This window comes from Pleurodeles waltl, chromosome 3_1 (assembly GCF_031143425.1).
Source record: "Pleurodeles waltl isolate 20211129_DDA chromosome 3_1, aPleWal1.hap1.20221129, whole genome shotgun sequence".
NCBI lineage: Eukaryota > Metazoa > Chordata > Amphibia > Caudata > Salamandridae > Pleurodeles > Pleurodeles waltl.
In genome coordinates, this window is record NC_090440.1 from 1,656,309,699 (window position 1) to 1,656,337,450 (window position 27,752).

The 27,752-nt window shown below is 40.9% G+C and overlaps 1 protein-coding gene across 1 annotated transcript in view; it reads right to left on the reverse strand.

Moving 5' to 3' along the window:
* The window catches only part of CHN1 (chimerin 1), a 300,327-nt gene that overhangs the window by 70,080 nt on the left and 202,495 nt on the right, over nucleotides 1–27,752 (reverse strand). The window contains exon 8 of the mRNA XM_069225390.1: nucleotides 22,740–22,824. Coding sequence (XP_069081491.1) covers nucleotides 22,740–22,824 — 85 coding nt within the window. The remainder of the gene's footprint in view (nucleotides 1–22,739; nucleotides 22,825–27,752) is intronic.

Sequence of the window (27,752 nt, forward strand, 5' to 3'; positions counted from 1 at the left end):
GAACTTCCATGTGAACATCTTAAGAAAAATTAGACCTTTCCTACCCCATGATGATTTCAAGTCAGCTGTTCAAACCCTAGTGATTGCCAGCTTGTGCTATGGAAGTGCAACACTCTACCCAGATCTAAGCTGGCACCACTAAGGGCCTCTCATCTCTGCTGCCAGGCTCATCACAGGATCCAAAAGAAAGAATCACATGACTCTGGACCTGAAAGCTATTAAATGGCTCCCATATGAGGCAAGGATTCACTTAAAAAATGCATGCACGACCCATAAAGCCCTACACTTCAACAACCTGAGATATCTCGCACACAAACTGGACTATTAGTTGGCTGTAGAGCATCTAGAGGCACTAGCACACTACTGCTGAAACCACCAAAATTCCATAAAAATAAAACATATAACTAAACATTCTCAGGTATTGCACCAAGAATCTCGAACGCCCCCTGAATTCAGACTAAACCCCTCAACTGCCATTATACTGATGAACAGGTTTCTAACTTAGAACTCACAAGCTCTACACTCGAACACAATTGTCCCTTAGTCTGAATGCTTGCCTATCTTTCGCATTCTATGTTCTTATTTCTGTATTGTTGGCTTTTGTCTGTCTTGGACCCTGTGACGGTCTTGCATGTGACTTCCGTCCAAATGTATTTCATTCTTGATGTTATTGTTTATTCTATCTCTTTGAACTTTGCAAAGCGCTCCGATACCTGCAAGAGTCATGTTTATGAAATATAAAACTATATAAACAACTAAATACTGTACTCCTACTTAACATTTTTGGTTACAAATGATAAATCAGTCGAATTGTCATACAATCTATGCTCTGCTACACTTCTAAGCCTCCTGCGACTACCAACTCAACAGTATGATCATCTTAAATACATAAATATCTGTATTATTGATGTTAGGATCTTAACTAAATACCGTTTTTAAGTTTTTGAAGGTGCTACCCTACCATAGTACCAGATTACACATTAGTAGATTGTCAACCTGCCTATTTCAAACACTGTTAAGCATTCATGTGAAATATTTATTTTTAATAGTACTGTTGATAAAGTTAACAAATTGTTTTCTAATTCTGAATCGAAAACCAGCATTGAAACACCTAACACTATGCCCTCCTACTAACAAACCGTGTCTGCAAGAGTTAAATGGACTACTAGTCCGCCACTCGATAGTAATCTCTATATACTCGCTGAACGTTTAATGCTTTTGTACAACATTTATAAAGGAACCCCCTTGAGAACAGATGGCCTTAGCGTTGAAAAAGTGAGCATAGATGACTGTAAGCCCTGACCTTTAAATAAATGAGTCAAAAACCGAGCGCATCTCACTTCTTACCTTTTATAGCTAGGATGCATTTTGTTTCAGCTTCTAAAATGTTCCTGACTGCTTTCAAGTATAATTATTTTTCTGAGTACTCACTGCAATTGTTACAGCTGCCATTCAAGCTTCCACTGAAGCAGAGCTCGATGTACTGGAACAAGATGAGGTTTGTCTACCCACGAGTTACTGAGTCACTGATTATGAGTAATCTGTCAGGGGGTGAATTTAATGTTCTTGAATAATGTCTTTAAAGAAGGATGAACATGCGAAAGTACCACAGTTCCGGACTTCTTTTGATTAGGAATTATTTAGGAGCAGATAACAAGCCTGACAGGTTTTCGCAAAATAAAACGATAGATATTACCTTTTAAACTTATCGAATCCCAACTTCACAAGTCCTATGATTATAGCTTTCAATATTACCGGTTAAACCCGTACAATCTATGAAGTTTATACTTTAACCAGCACACACAGAAAGGAAGACAATGAAGTCCTGTGCGAAGAGACAATGCATTCCACAGTATCATATACTGAATTATTCATGAACGCCATATGGAACTAGGGAACCCGGTTCAAATGCCTGAACATCCTGAGATTCTGGGCAAAATCACTTAATTCCCCCCCCCCCCCGGCATAAAAAAATATAAAGAAAAGAAGCAATTTAATCGTAAAAAGCTCTAATACCCTAGGGCCAAATTTGTGTTATAAAGTAAATGTGCGTGAGTGTGTGTATGAGTGCGTGCGAGTGTGATCATTTAGTGATTTTACATATCTCCCAAGTAGAATCAATTCATACAGACGCCGATCATATTCAGCTTGGATGTTACATTCCAATTTCGTCTTTTAAGTATACCGTTTTGGGACACTCAAGAAAGAACCTTGCATCGAAATGTTTACCACTTTTCAGCATGCTTTTGGCGTCCATGCAAAGTCGCATAAAATAAAAGTGGGGACAAAGAAGTACTAAAAGGGCACCCGCTTTTAGATACAAGGGGCAACACCTTTGAGTACTGACCTGGAGTGTTTTTGCTGTAAACTGGAGACTTTTCTCTCTCTTCAAAAATGTGACTGAATTAACTGCATATTTCAATTACATCAACAATCACGTACGGACGCTAAAACTACCCCATAATTACATAAAATGTGCGTAACTATCTGATGTCCTTTAACATCAAAGTCCTCGAGAGAGATTAAAAAAAAAAGTTTAAATAAAAAAAACTCTCTACAAGTCACTTGAGAACAAGACAGCAATTGTGATCACTGCGCAAAGATGCGCATGATTTCCTGTTAGTCCACAGTTTCCAAACATTTTAATGGACTACACAAGGATTGTATGCCGTGATACTACAAATCCCCAAAGGTCTCCTTGTCAGATGGTACGTACCCCATGATTACGACTTTAGGTGGTAAGAAACATGTTTTTACACATTAAACAAGCGTTGCATTGTTTCAATAAAGCTAAAGAGAGAATTTGAAGCTTGCATTAACGGCATACAGGAGATATTAGTTCATTACTACTATAATTCTTGAAACCAACTCACTTGGAAGAGTCATGTTTGGGGAAATGCACATACCAAAGACACATCAGTGGGGGCTGTTCTGGGAGGAAATTCTCGAAGGTCAGGAGAATGCCGTATATAAATTAGAGGCAACAGGGGTCCCTGGGATCCATTAGGCTCGCAGGGAGAACTGTCGCCAGCAGGGTAACAAAAGCCAGGCCAATGCTTTGTCTATCGCCCTTGTCTGGCTGGGGTTGGAGCTACAACCGACTAGGGGTCGCTCGTCTGGTGCTCCTCTGCCGCTGAGAGCGGCTTGAAGCATGAAACACTTCTCAAAATGTTGTCTTCCTCTGGACTAGAAGGAGTGGGTGGAATGTGAACCTTTTAAAGCTTGTGTAGCTTCTGCTAAGGTTGGCAGTCTTGACTGCTCTTCCACTTCCTTCCTCCTTTATGGGGATATTTATTCAGCAGCAGGCCGTGTCCCTGCCTTTAAAACTAAACCAATAAAGAAGAAAATAATAAGAAAATGGTGCATGGCTACTGCTTATATCACCAATTACCATTTGTGGCCTTTTGGTATCTTTTTATTCATTTGATAACATCTCTGTCCGACACATGTCATCATTAGGGTAACAGGGCATTCTGTCATTACTTGCGTGCATGGGCACAAAGCAACCAGGCGACCCTGTGGATAAGCTGGGCATCTCCACCCATCACACCTCAAGGTACTGCGGCCTCATAACACAATGACAGCACCTCTGTGGACATCATGTATGTCATGAAAACGCTCCGCACATAGGCTCAAAATAAAGAAAATACCCGTCCAACCATACACAGTGTAGTATGCTATCCATGTGGGTATGCGCTTATGTGCCCCCACATAAGACAATACAAATGCTACAATACAATACCAGAACAGACTGGCACACTTAAGTGGCAAAGTCTGACAGCTGCATCACCTGACGCCCCTGCCACCCAGCTCTATCTGGTCAAAGTTAGAGGCGTGTAGGGTTACTAGTGGGAAGGGCTCAATGTACTGCAACTTCAAATGCTGATAATGGCAGTGTGTGGCCGACATCGTTGCAAAGTTGTGGGCCAACGGACGGGACCAAGTGCCCAGTAATCTGCAAGGTTAGCCTGAAACACTGCAACCAGCTTTATAGTGGTAGTGGGCAGTTTGATTTTTCATGGTTGGCAAAGCCTGGCATACTTTCATTTTCTAATGCTGATAAAGACAACCTACGGGTCACATCTTCGCAATGCGAAGGGTCAGGAGGATAGGACCAAATTCCTAGGATTCAGGAAGGCTTGCCTTAGAAACGAGAGAAGCCTTAATGTGGTAGGGGATAGTTAGATTTGTTCTGGCTGGCATGGTGTGACGTACTTTCATCTTCTTATGCCAATGAAAGCAGACCGCTGGCTATATTTTCACACTGCAAAGCACCAGCAGGACATGGCCAAGTGCAGAGGCATTAGCGAAGCTAGCCTGAGACATAGCAATCACCTTTAACATAGTAAGGAGTAGCTTAATTTTTCCCAACAACATGCCACTATGGCCCAAGACCAGAGTTCATAGATGAACAAGGCAGAAAAATGCCTCTGCTCTTCCAGGTTAGACCTAAGCTGCAGTATTCAGTAGAGTAGACTCAATCAACACACACACTGCTGGCTGGCGCTGGCATTCGGAGGGATTGATCTAGGAGTTGTCCAGGACAGAAAATGACACCTATTGGATGCTACTATTTTAGTCAAAAGGCCTCTGGCTAGAGGCGACAGCAAAGTGAGGGGAGTTAGAAGGAAGAGTGGCAAGGGGCCAGACAAAGGAGCTTGGGAGGGAAGTTAACTTATGGAGCCATATATAAAAGGCTTTTTCGTGAGGCTCGTAGGTCAGAGAAGAGCTGGACTAAGACTGAAGAAATTGAGAAGCACCAAATCTATGCCATGCTATTGTCCAGTTAAACAAATGGAAATGAGGTAAGCCTCCTTCCACCACATTACCGCTTTTTTTTATTTATTTTTTTAAAGCTAATAGGTCCTTCACTGATAATAAAGAAAGTAGACATTGTTCTGGGAGGAAATTTTAGGTCAGGAGGATGCCTCAAATAAACTAAACATACCAAGGGTCGATGAGCACCAAAAAAAGAATTGGGCCTGTAGGCCAGGGAAAGGCCAGCAAGGTACCATAAGGCAGACCAATTCACTCTTGTGCTGTAAGGCCAGCAACCTACCAACTGCTTGGTCTCTCAACTTTGCATGTGCAGGGTTCCAATACGGCTGGAGTCTGGGCCATGGCCTGACTGGGGTTCACCTGACTGTTGCATGTCGTCCTTTAAGAGCTTGAACCCCTGACCAAACTTTTTGACTCCTTCGGTCTAGCGTAGTATTTTTTTTTTTTAGAATCTGGGCCTTTAAACATTTTTGTAGTTTCTCACATTGCCAACCTTGATTGCTCTTCCACTTCCTCTATGAGGTACATTTATTCAGCAGAAGGCAGTGTGGCTGCCTTTAAAAAACAAATACATCAATTAAAAAAAATGTTGCATAACTACTGCTTATGTCACCAATCCTCATTCTTGCCCTTTTGGTACATTTTTACTCATTGGACAGCATCTGTGCCATATGGATTACTGGGCCTTCTCTGATTATTCCGGAGTTTTGGTGTACGGGCAAACAGAATCCAGCTGCCCTTGTCACTAAGCTAGATAGTCCTGATTCTAATTCTAATTTGCGCATCTATCTCTCACATACACTCTTCAAACCGCCAACCATTGTGTCCTATTTCACAATAACCGCACATCAGTGGTCACCACACATGAAACAAAAAAACACTTCCTAAATAGGCTCAAAACAAAAACAAAACCCTCCTGACCATACACCTTACACGGTTGTAGCTTTTTATCCGTTTGGTAAGTGCTTAAGTGCCCCACACAGACGTAGAAAAGCACTGTACAAATGCTACAGTTCAATAAATGTTTTATATTCTCCGCACAGGTAGAAAACATGCCTTCTCTGCATACTGGAGCTGGGTGGAATTTGTTAGATCAGCAATAGTTCCAGTTTAAAAAAAAAAATCAAAGTGGGTAAATGTTTGTTTGAACACCATTTTGAAAAAAAACAGAAAAGATTCTGCTTTTATAAAATAATTTGAAACTCCACTCAAGGCAAGGGTATCTAGTGTTCCTGAGATGTCCAACATTACATTCCAGCAAGAAACCACAAACACGCACCTTTATCTAACATACTGTCAAACAACTAAAATACGGAGGCAAGTTAATGGTTGTCTGGAGACCCAAACTCTGTAATACCTTAAACCAGCACTTAAGATCAGACTCCAGCCAGCTTCAGTACAGAAACCTCTTGAAGACTGAAGTTTTCAGTCTGTCATTTATATAACAATGTGCACCAATGAAAGTAGGGGTACCTAACATTTTTCTAAGTACCCTCCTCTCGCTATGCTTTTCTTTGGACTCTACGCTACAGCATTTTCTAGTAGCCACAAGGCAACAAATATTTGTTATCTCATAAAACTCCTAAATAAACAACCACATTGATTGTGGAATTCTCTGATATATTTCCTACACAAAATGATTAGTAGGAACAATACATCTAAAAGTAAATCTCTTGAATTGAGGCTTATGTGTATGCTGTATGTGCCAGACAAAAGATCACACTCCTCAGCCTTCCTAGGAATGCCCAGGCATGGTAAATTACAGTGCATTAGCCACTCATCATTAGTGTAATGTGTCCAGGTTTAAGCAAGTTCAGTAGGTCTCTCCTTCCAAAGCTCATCCCAAAATTGCGCTATAAAGGGAACATGTCATATTTTTTTTCTTCCACTGCCGTCCATAAACATGAATTCCGGGGTACCATTTAATTCTGAATTTCACCACTGCTAGAACTTACGCTTGAAAACTGAGCTAATTTAACCAATGGAGGACAACCACATAATATGTCGAGCAGGCACGTGTTCGGTGGGTGAAAAATATCACAAGCTATTTTTATCATGTTTATAACAAGACCTTGCAACATCTCTCAAAAGCAGTTGTAAGTCATCTTCATGAGCTACTTGTGCACATAAATATGCTTTTTAGGAGGCATGCCCACTTGAAAGACTCTGCCATTGTGGGAAGCTACGTTTTTGCCAGCTGGTGTGAACTCTGCTCCCATATGGTACTGTTCTTGACAAGATAATACTGTTCTAGCTGACAAACCCCTTTGCTGCCACGTCTCCTGTTTTTGCGGTGTCTCGCTCTTCTTCGATGAGATGCAGACACTGTAGCCCCACTGCATACCCTCAAAACCACCCCATGAAATCCATGCATGGTTTTCTGCTGAATTGACAGCTCTTAAAAGAAATCAACACCATTCCCACCCCTCAAACCGCAATTAAGAAAGCCTGCTCTGAATATTGATCTTACTGGCAGTAACCAAATCCAGTGCTTTGTTAACAAACCACAAGAACCGTTTAAAACTGTCCTGCACATTTCTGCAATTCCTCCTCCTGAATACTCTTTCCAATGCTTTCCATAACCTCTTTTGCACAGTTTAAAAACATTAACCCAGATCTGTTTATATTGCTTCTACAACAAATACTGTGCTCTTTAACCCATTCTCTGCCAGGCCTTTCCCCCAAACTGTGCCACGCCTTTTTTGGGGGGCTATTTGAGGTAGTTAGCGCTACGGCCCCCATAACTTTTTGTCCACATAAGCTAGCCAGGCCAAATTTGCTTAATTTTTTTTCAACATCCTGGGGATTATAAAAAGATACCCATAACGTGTGGGTTCCCCTGGAGGAGACCAAGATATTAGCCCAAACACAGCCAAAATGCATTTTTGGAAAAAAGTGCTGCAGAAGAAAGCATCTGCTTTTTTTCCCCTGCAAATGCTTCAACAAAGGGTTTGTGGTGCTAAAATCACCATCTTCCCATCTTTCAGGAACAAGCAGACTTGAGTCAGAAAACCACATTTTTTTCAACACAGTTTTGCGTTTTTACTGGGGCATAACCCATGTGTACTATTTTTGTGCTTTCAGCCTCCTTTCAGTTAGTGACAGAAATGGGTGTGAAACCAATGGTGGATCCCGGACAGCTAAAATTAGACAACATTCTGAATTCAGCAAGGGGTCATTTGTGTAGGTCCTTCAAGGTTTTCCTATAGAAAGTAACAGTTGAAAAAAAAATATTGAAAATGATTAGAAAAAATAGCCATTTCTGTCCACCTTTTCTTCTGCAACTTTTTCCAGCTATGGAAGATTTTTTAAAGCAATATACAGTTACGTCTGCTGGACCCTTCTGGTTGCAGGGATTTACATAACTTGTAGGTTCATCGAGAACCCAAGGTACCCAGAGCCAATAAAAGAGCTGCATCTTGCATTGGGTTTTCATTGTATACCAGGGTATACAGCAATTCATCTGGTAAAATATAAAGAGTGAAAAATAGGTATCAAGGAAACCTATGTATTTCCGAAACGAGCACAAGATACAGCGTTCAGAAGCAGTGGTTATTTGTACATCTTAGATTTCCAGAGTCCCCATACTAGCATGTGAATTACAGGGCATTCCTCAAAATGACTTCTTTCTTACACACTGTCTTACATTTAGAAGGCCAAAATGTAGAGTAAGAAAATTGGCAATAACACTTTTCCTTCTAATCTATTTTCCTCCAAGTCTCCCATTAAAAATGGTACCTCACTTGGGTGAGTAGGCCTAGTGTCTGTGACAGGAAACACCCCAAAATGCAATGTGGATACATCACATTTTCCTACTGAAAACTGACGCGTTTTTTGCAAAGTACCTAGCTGTGAATTTTGGGCTGTAGGTCAGCCAACATTTAGGGAAACCTACCAAACCGGTACATTTTTGAAAACTAGACACCTAGGGGAATCCAGGTAAGGGTAACTTGTGGGGCTCTTACCAGGGTCTGTCACCCAGAATCCTTTGCAAACCTCTAAATTTGGCTAAAAAACACTTTTTTCGACATTTTGGTGATGAAAAGCTCTGGAATCTGAGGGAAGCCACAAACTTCCTTCCACCCAGCATTCCCCCAAGTCGCCCGATAAAAATTATACCTCACTTGTGTGGGTAGGCCTAGTGCCTGCCACAGGGAAGGGCCCATAACACAACGTGGACACATCAAAATTATCTATTACAAACCTACCTGTTTTTGCAAGAGGGGCACCTGCGTTTTTGGTCCTAGGCTCGGCAGCCTTCTAGGGAAACCTACCAAACCCAGACATTTCTGAAAACTAGAAACCCGGGGGAGTCTAGAGAGGTGTGACTTGCGTGGATCTCCCAGCGTTTTCTTAACCCAGAATCCCTTGCAAACCTTAAATTTAGCTTAAAAAACAAAATTCAACACAATTCTGTGTGGGATCACCACACCGGCACAAATTTCCTACCACCCAGCGTTTCCCTCGGTCTCCTGATAAAAAAGATCCCTCACATGTGTAGGTGGGCCAAGTGCCTGTGACAGGGAAGGGCCAAAAACCTGTGGAAATTGAGGGGGATCCAAAGCAGGTCCAAAAGGGCAGCTTTATTTCAAACGTTTTTAGGCTGACTCTGCTTCGGGCACCCACACAAGTGGGGCAGAAGTTTTATCGGTACAGATGCGACAATGCTGGGTGGTAGGAAGTTTGTGGTTTCCTGCAGATTCCAGAAGGTTCCATCACAGATATTTAAGGAAAATGCATGACTTCAGGCAAAGTTGGAGGTTTGCAGGGCATTGTGGGTAAGAACATGGTATGGGGTGTATTGGAAGCACCCAGATGTTTAGTTTTCAGATGTGTCTGGGTCTGGTAGACTTTTCCAGGTGGCAGCATACCAAACTCCAAAAAATGCAGACGCTCACCATTACAAGTGGGACGATATTGGGAGTTAGCCAAGCTCTCTTGGCCCATATGTAAATTCAAAACCCAAAAAAGCCAAATGTACTCTTGCTTGCCATTGGGACGAGAAAGACTTTATCCCCATTTAATTGGGGTGGGGGCATGGTCATACCCTCACCCTCTTTAAAAAAAATAAAAAAAATAAAAAAAAAATGGTGTCTACTTGCTTGAGGTGTGCAGTTACTGCTGTGGAACACAGCAGTTTACTGTATCGTCTTTTAATGTCTTGTGAGGTAAAAAGGTTACAAAAACAACCAGGTTCAACACCTGTTCCTGAAGTTGTTCTGTAGACCTGGTATTCTGACTTGGCTCTCGCATCACGATAATCTAGCATGCCAGCAAAAGCACAGGCCTGTCCCAGACTATAGGACCTGCCCTGTACACACAAAGTATAGTGGAGAGATCATTACTTTCCCAGTCCTCTGTATAAGAAAAAGTGATGGTGGAAGAATACAGTGTTTTTTAGATTGATACTGTGATCAGACCTTTTCATATGTGTTACTGCGAGTGGGGTGTACAGGCCGCTGTTTTGTGTACACCCAGAACCATGACCTGGAACACTTTATACATGTGCACTGTCTGTTTAAGGATGTGTGCAGTAGTGAGGCTCTGAGCTTGAGTGAGCCTCAATATAGACAACAAGATAACAAGATCAATTTTGGATCTGGTTTGGCACAGCAGAAGATATAGTAGGAGGACAGCTTTCCCAGACTGTATATTCCTTGCATTCCTGTGGTTGAAGGGTGAAGAGTCAGACACTGAAGTGAAAGGGATGGAGACTGGGCTTCCCTTAGAAATTCCATTAGGACTTTTGTTAACAGGATATTGATTAGTTCTTCTTGAGCACTACCATATAGTAATGGTGAGGGGTGGGACTGCAGTTTCTGTTGTGCAAAGGGAGACAGGTTTGACCTTTTGTCTATCCCTGTTTATTGCTTTGGAGAGGCTGATAAGAGCCAGGCGTAGAAACTGTAACTTTATTGTGCGTGGGCTGTGGGTGTTCGAGTTTGAAACTTGCTGTGAGAAGCACCACTCTACACCCATGATGTGCCTGGAGTGCAGCCCAAGAAGGACAGTTGGAAGCAGTAACATCCCAAACTTATTCTGCAGTTGTAGGCAATGGATCCAGATCTCCTCTCTAGAAAAAATGGATAAAAATGGGACACATGACCACCCCACTTTGATTCAGTTCCAAGTCCTTCAAAAGCAAGAAAGGGACTGCTCTGCAGAGTATTCAAAGGGCAGCAATGTGAGCAGGACTTGTGTCTGCCTGGCAGTCTTCCAAAGGTAAGGGGATATCACCAAGTGTACATCTTCTGCTGACAGAGATGTGGCTCTGCTTAGCATCTAGCAGCAGTTCAGCTTGCCGTTGGAGGAAAGGAGTTAGCCTAGCCCTGCAGGAGGAGCAACTGTCCAGGAGGCAAAGCCCAGTCGGTCCTGGAGGAAACTGACAACTTGAGAGTTAAGCTGGGAGCAAATTGTGCTGCAGAGGGCACCCTTGGGCTCTCATGCAAGGTTCTTTAGAGGAACAACTGAGTTTTATGAATGTGTACGCCTGACTGGGAATACAACTGTTTGTGCCAGCCTAATCAGATGTGCAACTGCTTGCGTCAAACAGATCAGGGCTGAAACAGTTGTGGTGACTGCACTGGCCCAGGTGGGGACTATACCCACCGTTTGGGTGACCTTGACAAACGTGAACTTAGTGTGCATCTGACTTGTGGTGTAATTGACACCGCGCCTGAGCCATGATGGTGCCCTAAATGATGGGGGGAGAAGGCATCAAGGGTCACCAGGCTAAGATTAGCATGAGGGAATCAGAACCTGTAGAACCACACTTCCTCCCTGAGAGTCAAGTGTGGAAAGAGGCCCAGTTTAAAGAGGTGTAGTAGTAAGTTCCCGAGGACACCGCTGGCAAACAAACTTAACCACCATAGTTGGGGCCTATTTGCCCCCGTCCCTTGTGGACCCCAGAATAGGGTCTGACACTGCACAAACATTAGTGGCATACTTTAAATATCTCTGTTACTGCCGCCACTCATAAAAGCTGTTAATAGAACAGAAATCATTTCCATCTCAGTTATATGTATCGGTGCATCAACGGACATTATTGGCCAACATGTGCAATGTTTTTAGAATCATTGAAGAATGGAGCAACAAGAATGGCCTAAAACTGAATAGCTCAAAAAATGAACATCATGGTCCTTGGACTGAAAAAGTCAGTCAACATCCATCTCTCGCTATCATTTCTGAACTTTTTGATCTTCATGTCCAGCAGCCACTTTTTGAAGTATAGATGAGAATTCTCTACTTCATTTGTCCTTTATTCTGCCCTCTTCTATACAGCTCACTATTTATTTAAATACGTTCCTGTGTACCAGGTTGCATTATCAGTGCAATTCGAGAACCCATAATGAAGGCCGTAAAGTAACTGTAAACCTCCTAAAAGAACACAGCCATCTCACCTTTCCTACGAATCTTCACTTGACTTCCAGAAGAGCCAGAACCAATATTTGCCTTATAAATGATTGTCATGCAACTACTTTCGGGCTAGGATCACACCCCACACCAAAACCAAAGATCTCCAGACCTGCACCTTCTACCAATTACCACCACCACCAGATCTGTGTCCAGTGGAAACTGCTCCATTGCGCTGTTGGCACCCCAACTCTATAACCAGTTGATAAAGAGCCTACCACAGCTTGCTTAACCTCTGGAAAGTCGTGAAAACCTATTTTCATTCTGTATTCTAGATTACAAGGAACATATCAAATGGCAAAATATATTTTACATTTTGTAACCGAATAAATAAATACATAAATAAATATTGTAGTTTTCTCCCAAACGTTATTTACTCAGTGTATACAAAGACAGTTTGCCGCAAAATCCGACACACAGGGTTTTAATTCGATTTGTTTTAAAAAAGCAGCAAACGATCTATGTTTCACCATTGGAATATAAAAGCATGTGTTCTAGTCTGGCAGTTTCCTCTGAATTTTATTTTGAAAACCCTTATAAGATCATACAAAACTATTTATAATGTTATTTTATCTTGTTTATAATAAACGTCCGAGAATAGGTCCTTAAACAAATTTTGTATTTCATTAAAAACATCCGGCCTGGATTACTCGTTTCAATAACTTTGCCAAGACTCATTCTTTAAAGCAGAAACTAATATTAATGTTCATAAAATGGCTTATTCCTCCAGATCGTATCCACTCTCAGCAAGGCTCTAAGGGGGGTGGGTCACAAAACATTTCTGTGCACGGAAGTTCTACTTAAGTACACAAAAAACGTGCTCTGTAGGAATAAACTCCTCGCCCTAATTCACATTATTGAGATCTGCACATATTTACACCGAAAGATGGAACTTGCTATTTAGGAAAGCCTATACGCATGGTATGGAAGTTATTAGAGTTAGGGGTGGGGAAACCGGGTGTTCCAGATAGAGTGACTTTGTGTTAGTCTCTGGGAGGTAGTAAACGCCCACAGAGTCAAACCTGTGAATAACCACAAAAGATCTCAATGGTTTTTCACCCGAATTTCTGCATCTAACTTTGGTAACAAAACACTGAAGTAAAGCATATAGTAGTAGTGTAAAAACACTTAAGCACCTTATTTAATGAGGTTCCTAAAGCAAATTATTTTACAGCTTTCCAGAAGTAGAAAAAAATGGACAAAAAGTTATGTGCTAATGCAAATGCTTGCAAAACTTAAGTGAATATTCTGTAAAGGTATACATAGGACAGCATAGTAGAAGTATGCATGCAACTCTACATTTTGTTTTAATTCCTTGTGTACTCCTGGATATTTTTTACTACATCTCGGAAAAGCTGGAAACCTAAACGAAGCATGGGGGAAACCAATGACCCACAGATTTCAGACTTTTACATTCTTCTTTGTGACACGTCCCCACTGAGCCTACTGTATTTGAGACGTAATTTGGCAGGGTTCTCAAAATTTTAGTCTGTGAAAGAGGACAGATTCGAGACTGAGCAGCGTCACGGGACTTATTTGAAATGTAAAAATCAAAAGTTTGGCTCCCGATTCCTTTTATGATTTTTTGAATTGATGAGGCCTCCTCAATAAAATGACAAATAAGACATTTTGCTGCAAGGCAGCCAATACATGCTTCAGTGTCACACGAACAGTCTCACCAAAGGCATATCTTCACCACTCCTTTTACTGAGGCACAATCACAGTATCCATATGAGAAACAACAAATCCCTTACATAAATTGTTGAAAAAAGAATACCTTTTTAGAGACCTTGCTTCTATACTGCAAACAAATCATGCCTTGCGTTTCCATAGTCTTTTTCGGAAGAAGGATGACTGAGTTTCCCATCAGTGCCGAAAGCTTTATTCCACCATCCTTTAATAAAGATCACAGTCCTGGCGCCCGAGACTGCACTCAGTAGCTAAAGGTCAGAAGCTGTGTGACTCGCGGGACAGATATTTCACACTTCAGCACCTTCTGTACATTTGAGAATGGAATCCAGCCATTTCAAAACATATATTGTACAATAAACTGGGAAATGACTTTTTCTGAACCAGTTGGGCAAACTGATTAGTTTTTCATGTGGTGTAATCAAAAATGCATTATAGGAAAACGAGTTGACTGAACATCACGTAATAGGTTCTATGAACAATAAAGCTCTGAATTTGGGAATTACGTGCTGTCACAGCAACCTTTTTCTCGCGCTACCCCCTCTGTAATTAATTTGAAATTACCATTTAATATGTTTAAGATACAGCCGGGGTAATCGTCAGAAGAGACAGTGGTTTCGATTCATAGAACGTTCTTTAGTTGTATATGTAATTTACAATGGTAAAAGTTGTAAACTGTGGACATAATTAAACTGTCTTTAATTTTTCATTGTAAAGCAAATTATTTTTATTTGGAAAAACATTTGGTTACTCTCTCACAGCTGGACAACTTCTGGTGATATGTGAAAAGCTAACTTTCATTTATATTTCAGTCTGACGTTGTATGATGGCTAATGCTGGGTAAGGTATGGAGGATGGGCAACCACCTGATTGACATAACAATGAAGCATCCTTGCAAGCAGTGGTGGTTCGTCGATCTGGACAGGCAGAGTACTTGGTGTGGCACTAATTTACACCTTTGAATGGTGAAGATTGTAAACATGTGGAAGGGGTAATCAGTCGACAATGTGGTGATGTCCATAAGAAGAGTAAACCGGAACAATCCAAGCACAACCATAATGATAATACACCACTGATCACTCCATTATGACAGCAACTGTCGGAGCTAGGTCCTTCCAAAGCAATGGCAGTACAAGCTAGGAGCAAGAATTACTGACATTTGGTTCTCTTCATTGTGATTACTCTGGAAGGTAGCTATACTGTAGTGGAGAAAGCAGTAAGAAATGGCATCTTCTATATTGGCATGTACTGAGTACTTTGGTTTTCCTCGCCCCTCTTAAAGTTCCTCAACGGAGCTGATAAATGGTTTAAAACCAGATGAGATGTTTTGTTATGGGTTACTGGTTAACTATCAGTAATACTATGTTTACGAACAATAGACAATTGTTTTAAGATAAATAACATAGAAAATATAAGAAAAATGTAAGTGGTAAATTAAAGGATAGACCTTAGAATTGACTTTGGGTTTGGTGGATAATTATATGTTGGCTACGTAGCACGTTTCAGTCTCTGTAAATTACGAAGAAAAAACTCATTAAGAGGAACACCACCTTTACAAAAAAAAAAGATCTGGATTGTCATATGTTGTATTGCTACGCTATACTGTCTAACTGAAAATCTTCAAACTGTGCAGTCACAGATGACTTGGCAGGAAGCACTCTCCATCTTTGGGTTACAGTCAATAGCGGGGAGCCATTTCAACATTTCGCAATGAGCAAAAAAGTAAATTGTGCATTTGGATACATAGCCAGTGGCGGCCCGTCCTTTAGGGCGGAGGGGTCACGCCCCTCTACCTTTTGCCCCTCATCAAGAGGGTCTGTCAGGATGACACTCTTCATTTTCAGCTCAGACAGCCGGGAGTAAGCCATGCGCGATTTGCGCAGACTCCTGGCTGCCTGAGCTGAACTTTGCTGGGCCGAGGAGGTCACTGCTCCTTTGGGGGTGAGCTCCTCAGCTCAGCAAAGGTGCCTCTAGGCCCTCCCTTGGGTGATGAGGAAAGCGTCACTCATTGACACTCGCCCTGGCGCTTCAGGTTTAATCCCTGAAGCGCCCAGGGCGAGTGTCAATCAGTGACACTTCATCACAGAGTGGGGTGGGGTCAACAGTCTCACTGACCCCATCCCACTCTGTGACGAGGCTGGGACTGCTGCCTTCCCTCATTGGCTGACCTTAGGAAGGCAGCAGTCCCAACCCTCCTGGGACCTGGAGGCTGAAGGTAAGTGTGTGTGATGTTTTAAATTGAATGTTTGGTGCGCGCGTGCATGTTTGAGTGTTATGAGTGTTGTTAATGGATGTGCATGCATGCGTGTGTGAAAGAGTGAGTGTGTATGATGTTTTAAAATGAATGTTTGGTGCGTGCGTGCATGTTTCAATGGTATGAGTGTTAATGGATGTGCGTGCGTGTCTGTGTGTAAAGGAATGAGTGTGTGTGTGTGTGTGTGCTTCCCGCCCCCCCTTCCCTCCTAAAGCCACTGTACATAGCATTCAAAGAGACAAGCTCATCCTGCATTACAAAGCAAAGGTGTGAACATTAAATATGCCCAAGATCATTACCAAGAAAATGTTAAATAATTACTCTATGATGTCCCTACAACACCCGATGATGCAGTGCAGTATAGATTCGCACAATTGGGAATAATACTGGCGAGACTTCGCATAGCTATACATTGGGCTAGTCAGAACCCCATCCTCTGCCCCCCCAACTGTGTTTAAATGGCTCGCGGAATTGTTGGAGTTGGCAACAGCAGAAGAGTGTAGTCTTCCGCACTGACAACAGTGCAGAGCATGAACTCGAGTAAGGGGGAAGCATGCTGGACAGATTGGGTAATCAGGGAGGCGACTCAGGCACTGATGCGTCAGCCGCAGATAATGCTGCCCCCCGTGTTGTCAGGGAATGAGATTGGGCTGGAGGAACAGGCACCTACCCCATCCTCCCCCTTGCCCAGACTCTACTGCTCCCTCCACTTCAAGTGAATCCCCCTAGGCATTGTGGGTGGTTTCCCCCTGCACAATAACCCATCTAAGACACCGAAGTGAGTGTGTATGCTGGATGTTGCTCTGAACCTCTTGTTCCCTGACCTCCACCTGAGACCCCTCCCCTCACCCATTTTGTTTTAACTGATTTTTATATGTTGATACATGATACCATGCCACTGTACTGTTTTTGTTGTGTATTGTTTTAATGTGCATAAGTGTGTGTTGTGTATAATTGTAATGAAAACTGAATAAAAAGATTTTAAAAAGGAGTGACAGAGTATCAGGTGCAAGAAAGAGCCATGTCTTGAAGCTATTTTTTTTAAAGTTGGCCTCATTGTCTGTAAATAGAAGCACAATTGGAAGTTTATTCCAGCCTTTGGCTCCTAGGACCCTGAAAGATTTTCCACCCTGTGATTTACGTGTGAAATTAGAGAGTTTTAGGAAGTTATCATTAGAGGATCTTAACATCCTCTGAGCCCTATGGTGGGAAAATTGGTCAGTGAGGTATTTAGGGCCAGTAGAATAGAGTAAATTTATAAAACCAGGACAAAGATCTTAAATAGGACTCTTTTGTGGATTGGTAACCAATGCAATCTTCTAAGCGCTTCTGATGCAGAACTCTGTTTAGGGAGTTTGAGCACCAATCTGGCCATCGCATGCTGTACCATATGAAGTTTATGAAGCAGCGGCTTTGAACAACCAGCATAAAGGTGGTTGCAGTAGTCAAGTCAGGAAGTAATCAAAGCAAAGGCAAATATTTTCCACACAGTTAGAGTGAGGTATTCAAATATTTTTATGAGACTGAATCAGAGAGCACAACACACACATCAAAGTAAACCACGTCATATTAAAACACACACACACAGTAGCACATCAAACACACCATCACCCCCAGCTCTTACCACTATACCCGATCTGGGCAGAGACTCTCGCCACTGAGGAGTTCTGCCACCAGCAAATAGACACACATAACATTTTATATAGGTAAAGGTACTTCCTCAGTTCCTGGTCTTTGAAATGGTGTTGGTTGGAAGGCAACATCGCCAACCACAGAACACATTAATAGGCCAGAGGACCTAGACACCTCTCAATAGTGTGAACCCTCCACTGGAGACCCTGCAGTCTCAGACGAAAGACTCTCTGCTATTTGTGCCACATAGAAACATTTAGTAACAAAACACTTCCATAGGCAATCATTAAATATACTCAGTGTTGTTGGTGTCTTGTTTTAACCCTAATCCATCTAGGTTACTAGCTGGCCTGATTACAACTATAGAAGCTAATGCTGCAAAAGTGGTCAAGATAAGGATTTTCTGTCTGAGACATTGTAGGTTCATCTTCAACTTTCTTCACTGGAGCCCACGCGGTTTCAAAGGTTCGGGACAGCAGAAATGCAAAGCTTCCTTCATGTGTACCAAGGAGGCTCCCACATGTTTATAATTTAAAGAGTCTCTTGCTTCAAGCATATAACCAAGAATTGTGCAAACTTTAAAGGTTAGAGTTAACCCTTGCCCTTGGTGGTGCCCCAGCTGGGTTATACCAAGGGAACTCTTATGGTTCATCTCAAATGAATTCAGACCAAGCTACAACCACCGGGCATGGAATGCTGCTGCTCACTTTCTAATGAATCAATATCATTGGTTGGTCTTGGTAGCTTTAAACTCTCTGATAATCTATCTCTCAGACAACAGAATTTAAGTTTGTGTTTTCAGTCCATTCAGCCTTTAATGCAAACGGATGGTTGCTCTATGCTACCTGGTTTCAGTACTTTGCCTCATCTATACAAACGTATTTCTTTTTTTGTGTACCACGAAAAAGCCAACATGTATTTAAGTGCTTATAAAAGACCCACGTGGCAAATCAGCCATTATAATACGACATTTTATATTCATCTGGAAGGGTAACAGTTGTTCCACAGATCTTATTTCACCCACCAGCTCACCCCATAAACTATTTACTGGAATAGGAAAATAGCTACCTCCTCCTCTGCCGTTTTTTAGTCACTGGCGGGGATAGAAATTTGCAATCTTGTCATTAAGATACAGTGGAGAATTCTCAAATAAAGTTTTCTATGTCAGAATCAGGGTTTTGAATGTTACTTAAACTTAAACTGGAAGCCAATATTAACTTCATGAATGCTGGAAAAAATTGTTCACTTCATGGAATATTCAAAACAGCTATAGTGTTGGAGCTGTAGGTGACCTGCAATTAATGTTTGTTTCTTATATGCACATGCATAACACAAAGTAGACTCCTAAAGTCTTGAACTTGTCACTATGGTCTAATTTGTGCAGATCCTGTATTGGAGAAAAGGCATCTGTTTTAGTTGTTCCTTAAAAAAAAATCTGTGCCAATCAGCAGAATTCAGTGTGGTCCTCACTAAAGTTGAGCTAAGGCATTCGTCCACTGTTCAATTTTTAGGAATATTTAATCAATAGATTTTTAAACTGTTTCTTGACCGTTTATGAGATGGAAAATTTAAGGGATATTGTTATCACAGTTGAAGAATATTATTTTTCCATAAACTAATAAATGATGTAATGGTTGTACTTGACTGATAAAAATGGTAAAAGGGGAGACCACTCATCATCAACTGCTACAACCCTAGAAGTATGCAGATTCAGAAATGGAAAAAAATAGGCCTATTGCTCCGACACCCAGCCATCTTTCTTTGCCTAGTAGTGATAGAGACAAGTCTATTGAAGATTGCATTTCAGGCAAGCGACATAAAAATGCAGATTCATCTTTATTCTGGGTTTTCAAGTAGAAAGAGTTGGTGTCTATTGAAGCCACTTTAGTTTCCCTACATTGGTTAATGTTTGCATTGCCATTTTTTCATTATCCTGTGAAAGTTACAATAACCCTGCAGTTAAATTATTGCCGCCTTTTCTGGGGTCTCCATTAGGAAGTGGACAGTTGATACTGACCTATATCTTTTAGGGTCCTTTAGGTCACACAGGACTCTGATGTGCTCTGAAAGGTTGGTTGAAAGAGTGTGAAAAGAGGAAAATGCTTTCATATTTCCGTAAACGTATCTGGGGAGTTTGGGTTCTTCTAACATTGGGTAATATGTGATGTTGTGCTCCCTAAAGCCAGACAGGTTTTCACCTAGATGCGAGCTTACTTTTCTTGTATTTCTTGAATCATACAAAAGACCCCAATCACACAAACGCCAATATGAACAATAAGAGGCTGGGTTTATTGTAATAATTGAATTTACTCATGGTATGAGTAAATCAATATATGAAACAATAGGCAAAATGTTGATAGCCTGTCGTGCTACTATTAAGAGTTCAGCATTTTAAAGCCACTTAAAAAATTGTAGCTACTATTCGGATAACTAGACCTTGAATGAATACATCTACCACCATCAATACAGATTAGGGGCTTGATTTAGAGTTTTGCTGAGGGAGTTACTCCATTACAAATGTGACGGATAACCTGTCCACCGTGCTGCGATCCAATTATGGCTTCTGAAGATCGTAATATGGTGTATGGGATATCCAACATGTTTGTGACAGAGTAACCCTTCCACCAAACTCTAAATCAGGCCCAAGGACTCCGTTTTTTAAGGCTTCCTATATTTTATTCACTCAACTACAATTCTGGTAACATTCATTATCCTATGTCGTTCTCTTCAAACATATTGCTGTCAATATATTTCTGGTCAATATATTTCTGCTACAATTTAAACTCACTTTGACTTTTTAAATTTAGCAGTAGCTATTCAAGCTATCAATGTATATCAATGTACATATTCTGGATATCCACAGCACACAAAGATTTATCTTTATCTATATACAAACATGATGTGTTTCCGTCACAGGAACTAAACCACAGCAGTGTTAGGAGAAAAATGAGGATTTAGGTCTTTCAACACTGCTTTATTTTGAACAGCTCAGTAGTTCATTTGTCAATAAATAAATAACAATTAAGGCCAGGGCCCAAAATTCTGAACTGCACTTATATAGGACTGACAGTGCACACTTCCATGCTGCTTCACGTTGCAAGGGAAGGGAAGCGCTGGGGTGAATACAACAAATCTAATAGCTTAACGAATTATGTTGCTCCTCTACCCTTTCTGACATTTTGTTATTCCCTGAATCTTCAACTTTATTTAAAGCTTCAGTATTTAATGAATTTGCTGATACTTAAATGTGAAGAATCAAAATTCAATAAACTTTGCAAGACCCAGTATTACCCAATACTCACAGGGTTTGCAAATAAAACAAGATGATTTACTATTTGCAAACGTTCCTTAAAACTTCTATTGGCTTTGTTAATACATTTCATAACAGTTGGAATGGAAACAGTGCCAAGGAAAATCTTCACTCTGTTTGTACCATGTCTATTATTGTGAGAAATTCTTTCATAAAAAGGTGGAACATGTCCTTCTCCATTAAAGAACAAAGTGCATTTTTCAGAAAACAGCTCCAAAATGTGACCACCCTAAATCAGAAACTCCATATTTAACAAAGTCTTTGAAAACGTAACCAGGTTAAATTTAAAGGAATCGATGTTTTAACTAAAATTGTAATGTATTAATGGAGACCAGCACAACTAGATGAGTTGTCGTTGAGAGTATACCTAAGATCTAATAACTGCCAACAGTGGGTTTCAATGCATTTCTAGGAAGGCGAGGTTTGCAAACGTGCAGAAACCAGTTATCCCTTTTCTATATATGTAGAATAGTAAGTCTTGTAGTTCAATATAAAGAACGAAAAAAGCAGAACAAATATCTGAATAAAAGGAAAATAAGACGACTTTGGAAAATACTCACGCCTTATGTGCAGCAACATGAGAACCCAGTATATTGTCACAAATATAACAAAGTTATTTTGTATTAAACCTTTTTTCTCTGTCACAACACTACACTGACACTACAAATAAGGAATGGAGGCTGGAATCTGATATAGGTTAACTTCAGATGCGTTGCACATCAGAAGTAGGTCAACTTCTCATTTCTTTGTTTTTATTGCAGCGTCGCCATCTTGTAATGCAATCAAATATGACTTGATCAACTCAGGACTGTACCCCTTTTCTGCCTGCGTTCAGGTGTGGTGGGACTGCCATGCCCATCACGGTCAGCCATTTTGCTGGGTCACTTGATTTCACCAGTACAGTGCTGGCTGTGCAGCCAACAGGTGCACTACTACACGCACACTATACCATGGTCTGCCACTGCACAATCAACCAAATAGTCTTGTCACTTGTGCCGCTGTCATGAGTGCTGGGCACTGGCTGGAGGAAGCTGTGGCTGTGGTGCAAACCACCGGCAAGTTGCTAGAGGCTGGGGACTGGCAGGCTAATGGAGGCCATGGTCAGGAATGGCAGGCTGGCAGTGGCACTAACAAGCCAGATAGACCTCCCTGGACATTATTAATAGGGCAGGCATGAGAGAGACACTGCAACACTAGCGCCAGGCCTGAGCTGGGTATTATCCATCAAACCCCGACCAGGTCAACTCCAATCAGCCAATGAGAGGCGCCTGTTCAGATGTGTATGGACCAGCATCGTAGCAGACTGGACGAGCCTCTCAGTAACTCTCCTGACTTTGGACTGTGGAGTTACAGTAGTACTGCCAATTGATGAGAGGTGGATGGGGACTCAAGGCAATATCACAGGTGTATTGTGGCATATACCAGCTTGGGCTTCCAGGCTATGCAGAATAAGTACAAGCAACACCAGCACAAATTAAGCACTAGCAGGTAATTTTCAGCATGCTTGTTTCATCATGTTCTATGCGATGTCTGTGGTAAAAAAATGTGTTTCCTGAACTGTTTAGAAAACATTTTTTCTAATAACTATGACGTTCAAACAATCATGTAAACTTAAATAAGGTAATTTGGAAAACACATGCAATCAGAATGGTTTACAGGTACCTGCACATTTCACTCCCTGGGCAATCAAGCCCCACATGAAATTAGCACAGTACTCGCACCAGTGGGGACCTCTGAATGTGTGCACCTGTAAAAAAAAAAAACATAATTTTAAACATTAACACAAAGCACACAAGTCAATTAATGGTCCTGTTTTCAATAAATAACATATGTCATTTGAAATGTTAAAACATGTTCAAGAATATAAGCAGGTAAAATGGCAGTTTCTAAAATACTTAATGCCGGGCACAAAAATGTGTTTTTATTTTTCACCACATGAAGCAGAGTCTTAGCTCGAATAACTATTTAAGAATTGCTATTGTATGTTTGCAGTAAGCATGTGCACAAATCAGTCAACTTTTCCAGTGTACTAAACACTTAAAATTTATTTCACAGAAGTCCCTCAAAAAAAGGAAAAATATTGTACACAACTTAATCCCCCCTCGACAACACTGCTGTATTATCAGCGACAGCATCATTTCAGCTATATGTGAGGTTATTTTCAAATGACATCTTGACTGTGAGGAAATGACATTCCTCACAAGTTAGGGTTGATATCAGCGTAGAGCACCAAGATTACTACTAATTACGTGAAAATATTTCAAATTCAGGGAAATTGTTGGTTGTCTATTTTCAGGTGTCTTCGTGCATTATGAGCCGAGTGTGCTGGAAAATCCATTCTGATGAAAGTTCTTCCATTTCCAATCATTGCACAGGACACCGTGAGTAACAAGAATCAGAGGTCTTTAAACAATGACGCCATGGCTTCCAGGAAAAACAGGTGGCATATGTGAATCATGGGAACAACAGACCAGACAGAGAGTGTACATTTTTCATCCTTCTCGTCTTGTTTGTTATTTTACTTCAGTTATTTTTAAGCATTGCACAATTTACAGGAAGAGCTGCTCTGTCACTGCATACCAAAATATACCGTATAATTTATCTTAAAATGTGAAATGTAGTGCACTTCTCTCTCTCGATACATAGCTATGAACAGGCATACCTCCCACAGGCAAAATACAATACAGCATTAAAAGGGGTGCTTGATCTGTCCTGCTTTTGACATCATTACATTCCTTCCCTAAAAACAGGACGTGTTTACATTACTTCGCCAGAAGCTGAATCAACAGACTTCTTGTACGACCCCTGCCTTTTATAAAGCAGTGAAGAGCAGGATATGTTACATAACACCTATGCAGGGACCCCTTTCCAAAACTGAAGTGTTATCAAAGTACTCTTACCAGGGTCGTTCTAGGCCCCAGAATGATTAGGAGAAAGACTAACAAATTGATTAAGGCTGGATCATAAAGAAATACTTATGGATGAAATCAAAGGGGGTGGGGTCGGGGGGGTTGAAAGGAATGCAAAAAAGGAAGCAGTATGGGCTCCAAAGAGCTTGTGGCCCTATGTGCAGAGGTCATGCGGACTGCTATAAGATTGTCTGGTCTTGCATAGGCAGTCTGTTGTGAGATAAGGTAAAAGGGGTGGTGGACAGGTGCTGGGGGACGCATCTAAGTGTGTATAAGATGGGAGGGATGTTTTGGCAAGAAACCTCAGTCCCTTATGTTCACTGCGGGGACTCCTCTCGGCATTCTCAGTGTCCCTCGTTTGATTTTCTCACCCCTCTGGAATGGTCGCAAGATGGCTGAAAAGAAATCCCATGGGACAAGGTCTTGATAATTAAGCCAGGTGAGATGGAGAGGGGGTAACTACAAAAAAAAAAACCAAACCACAGGAGCTCTCATCCTTTAAAAGTACTTTGCCCATCATACAAAAAGCGTACCTTGCATCGGGTGCCAAAACAACGAAAAAGTACAAGAGGGGCCTGTTGCTTATGCTAAATGACACATAGGGGAACTGCTAAATAACTGCACCAAACAGCAGTGTCAACCCCAAAATAGTATTAGTAAACACGAGATACAGAATTTATGACCAAGAAGGCAAACATAAAAGGAAGAAGCTCTCCCCTTACCTGCCACTCTGAATAGGGCACTCGCTTCTGGGTCCAAAAATAAACCTACAAACGCCCCCAAAGTAGCTTCAGATATTATCAGAAGACGCTTTGAATTTTTAGTTTCCTTCAGTTTGCCATCTTTCTCTTTCTAACCCTCTAAGCTCTTTACAATCAGTTAAGTGTTCCCGGTATTATCATTATTATTCCTTTTCATGTGTCAATTATATCTGTGCTGTGTGAATAGCAATTACCTAAAGCTCTGAAGAAAACTGTAGTGAAATGTTAAAAGTAAAAGACAGCAACAAACTTGCCACATCGAATAAATAGAAGAACAACAAATACTGGTACTCATGAAAACCTAAATAATTATTAGAGGATCTAAAGATCATCAAATGACAGAATAAAAATAAACGGAGGTGTGCAGCAGATGCATGGGGTGCCAGCAATAGACGGAAAACCAAGTTGTGTTTCCTTTGACTCGACCCTTTTGGAACTGATACGAGAAGATTGAGGGTGATGAATAATGTGCAACACGGTTGCCAAGAATGGGGGACTTAACGGTGCTAGATGTATTCAAGGGTCTTTCAAGACCACTCTCAGGAATTACTTTTCACAACAACCCTATATCTAACACAGGACTTACCGAGTGGTGTTAAGACTGATTGAGGAACCATTGAAAACGTTGTGGCCTTGTCCCTAGCTGTTACAAATCAGTACAAAAAGAAGGGCAACTAAATGTCTGCCCTACTGATATCAAGAAAGCATTTGAAAGCAATGATATAGGCTTACTCTGGGCAAAATTAACTAAATTGTGAATCCTTAGTAAATTATTAAAACCAATTATTACCCTATATTTCAACAACTGGATAGACGTCAATGTAACAATTTGACATTTTCATTGCCTAACAAATATTTATCAACCATTGCCTTAAGCAAAGATGCATTTTAGCACCCCTTATATTCAATCTATGGCAGACAACAAAGAAGTGTTAAGTAATCATATAGTCTGATCCCCTAAATTGAATGGGCCCTGTGGCTTTAAATCAACAATACTGCACATTTAGACTACACCAGTGTCTGCCTACAATGTACACTGAACAAACTGAGTACATACTGCAAACGAACAAATCTGAGGTCAACAATGACAAAACCAAAGAACTGGAATTCTCTAGTCGCTGGAGTATTGGGCATACCTGAAAATTAGATGTAAGACATATCCAGAGTACTCAATCCTACAAGTATTGGGGATAGAGCTTAATGCAAATGGAACACCCCATCTGACAAATTATTCCAACAATACAACTAGGCATACTACTGGCTGTTCAGTGTTACAGGATGCTAGCATGAAATCACCATAGGAGTAGAACCTTCTAAAACAAATCGTGGTGAGAGGAAACCCATCTACTGTAAATCATTAAAAAAATAAACTAGGAATTGAGTATAACAGCAGATTGATAGTGCATAAAGTGTTATTAGAGGTGGTTCTAAATTGTTGCAGAAGTGACTAAGGAATAACATGTATTAAGGCCTCAAAAGAAGGAGAGAGGTGAAGTAGTACTTAAGATTTCACAGAAGTAGCTATGGGAAAGACCTATGCTAGTATCACCACAAAAGATTAGGAAGGACCATGAATAAAACAGATTATATGAATATGAGATTTTGCCCGGAGCAGGGTATAGCACTACATTAATCATCATTGGTAAAGTCTATAGGCATGGACTTGGCAAGCTGGTGCAATGATCAAATATATTTATATATTTTATTTCAAGCATATGCCGCAAAAATAAAGGAAAATACGATGCTGCCTGCACATATGGGCAATATGCTTTGTATACAAATTTGAAATGTAAAACTTGAACTGACCAATGGATGGAGAGGGTGACCCAAAGCCACTCAATGTATGCATGTATTTAATTATTTATCATTCTTTGTTGATTACATGAGGCTGGTGAGATACCAGATGTTAAAGAAAGGGGGGGTTCATGGAGATAGCTAGCAGAGGAAATGGATAAAGATTAACAGCAATGAGTAAAGCGAATAACCAACATGTGGGGGTACACACATCAATACTGTGGTCATAGAATTTAATTAGACTAGTGAAATGGGCACAAGACTACAAGTAAGCACAGCGTATGGGTGCAAAAAGCGTTGCTACTGAGATAATCAGTGGCAGTGTTAAGGTAAAGGCAGTGAATTAATAATTGTACCTTTGATACTAAGAAACCCTGGACCCAAAACAGGATACACAGAGGAAGTAACAGATAATCTGTACAGTGGAAGGACAGTGGGAGCTCAAGAAAAAGGGACAGATTGTAAAAGTGCTAATGAACTTATCTTAGCTGTCTTCCTTGAAGTAACTCACCCACGCTTCCCAAATGTTCCTTTATATAAGAGACTACCACTTTTTTTTTTTTTTTAATCACAACAAGGCCATTTCATCTGCATTTCTCTAATCCGTATCTTTATAAGAATCCACTGCACCCAATGAAAGAACATGGAAAGTTCACAGCTACCTCAGTTTCTGGCACACAATGTTTTTTGTTTGTATAAAACAATATTTGGAGTAAAGAGAACAAGTTAGCACTGTGGGTCGTCTTTAGTGGGTACCACTTGCTTTGTTCGTGAAAGATGAGGTGAGCCTGTGGTTTTGAAGCAGTTAAATGAGACAATCTAGTTTCTTCAATCTCAAAACTTCCTCGGAGTTTGATAAATGAGGTTAAGAAACTATGGTTACTTCCAAGTATTCGAGAGCAATGACTGATCTTCTCACAGCAGATGTGACTATGGGATGGCGTCAGTTTTAGATTTCCCTTTGCACAACTACCAAAGGGCTCCAAAATGTACCCAAAATAATAATAGAACGGAACACACTCCCCTTTAATGGGTGCGGGCTAAGTGTGTGTGTTTAAGAAAGATTTGGCAGCCGTTCAAAATAAACACCTCAGCCCCTCTCTGCTGACGGCTGTCAACTTTCAGTCTCAGAAGTTTGCAAACTTTGCGGAGTGTCACATTTGCTGATCCCGCAAAATCTGTAGGATACGCCCATATATTGGTGAAAAGCT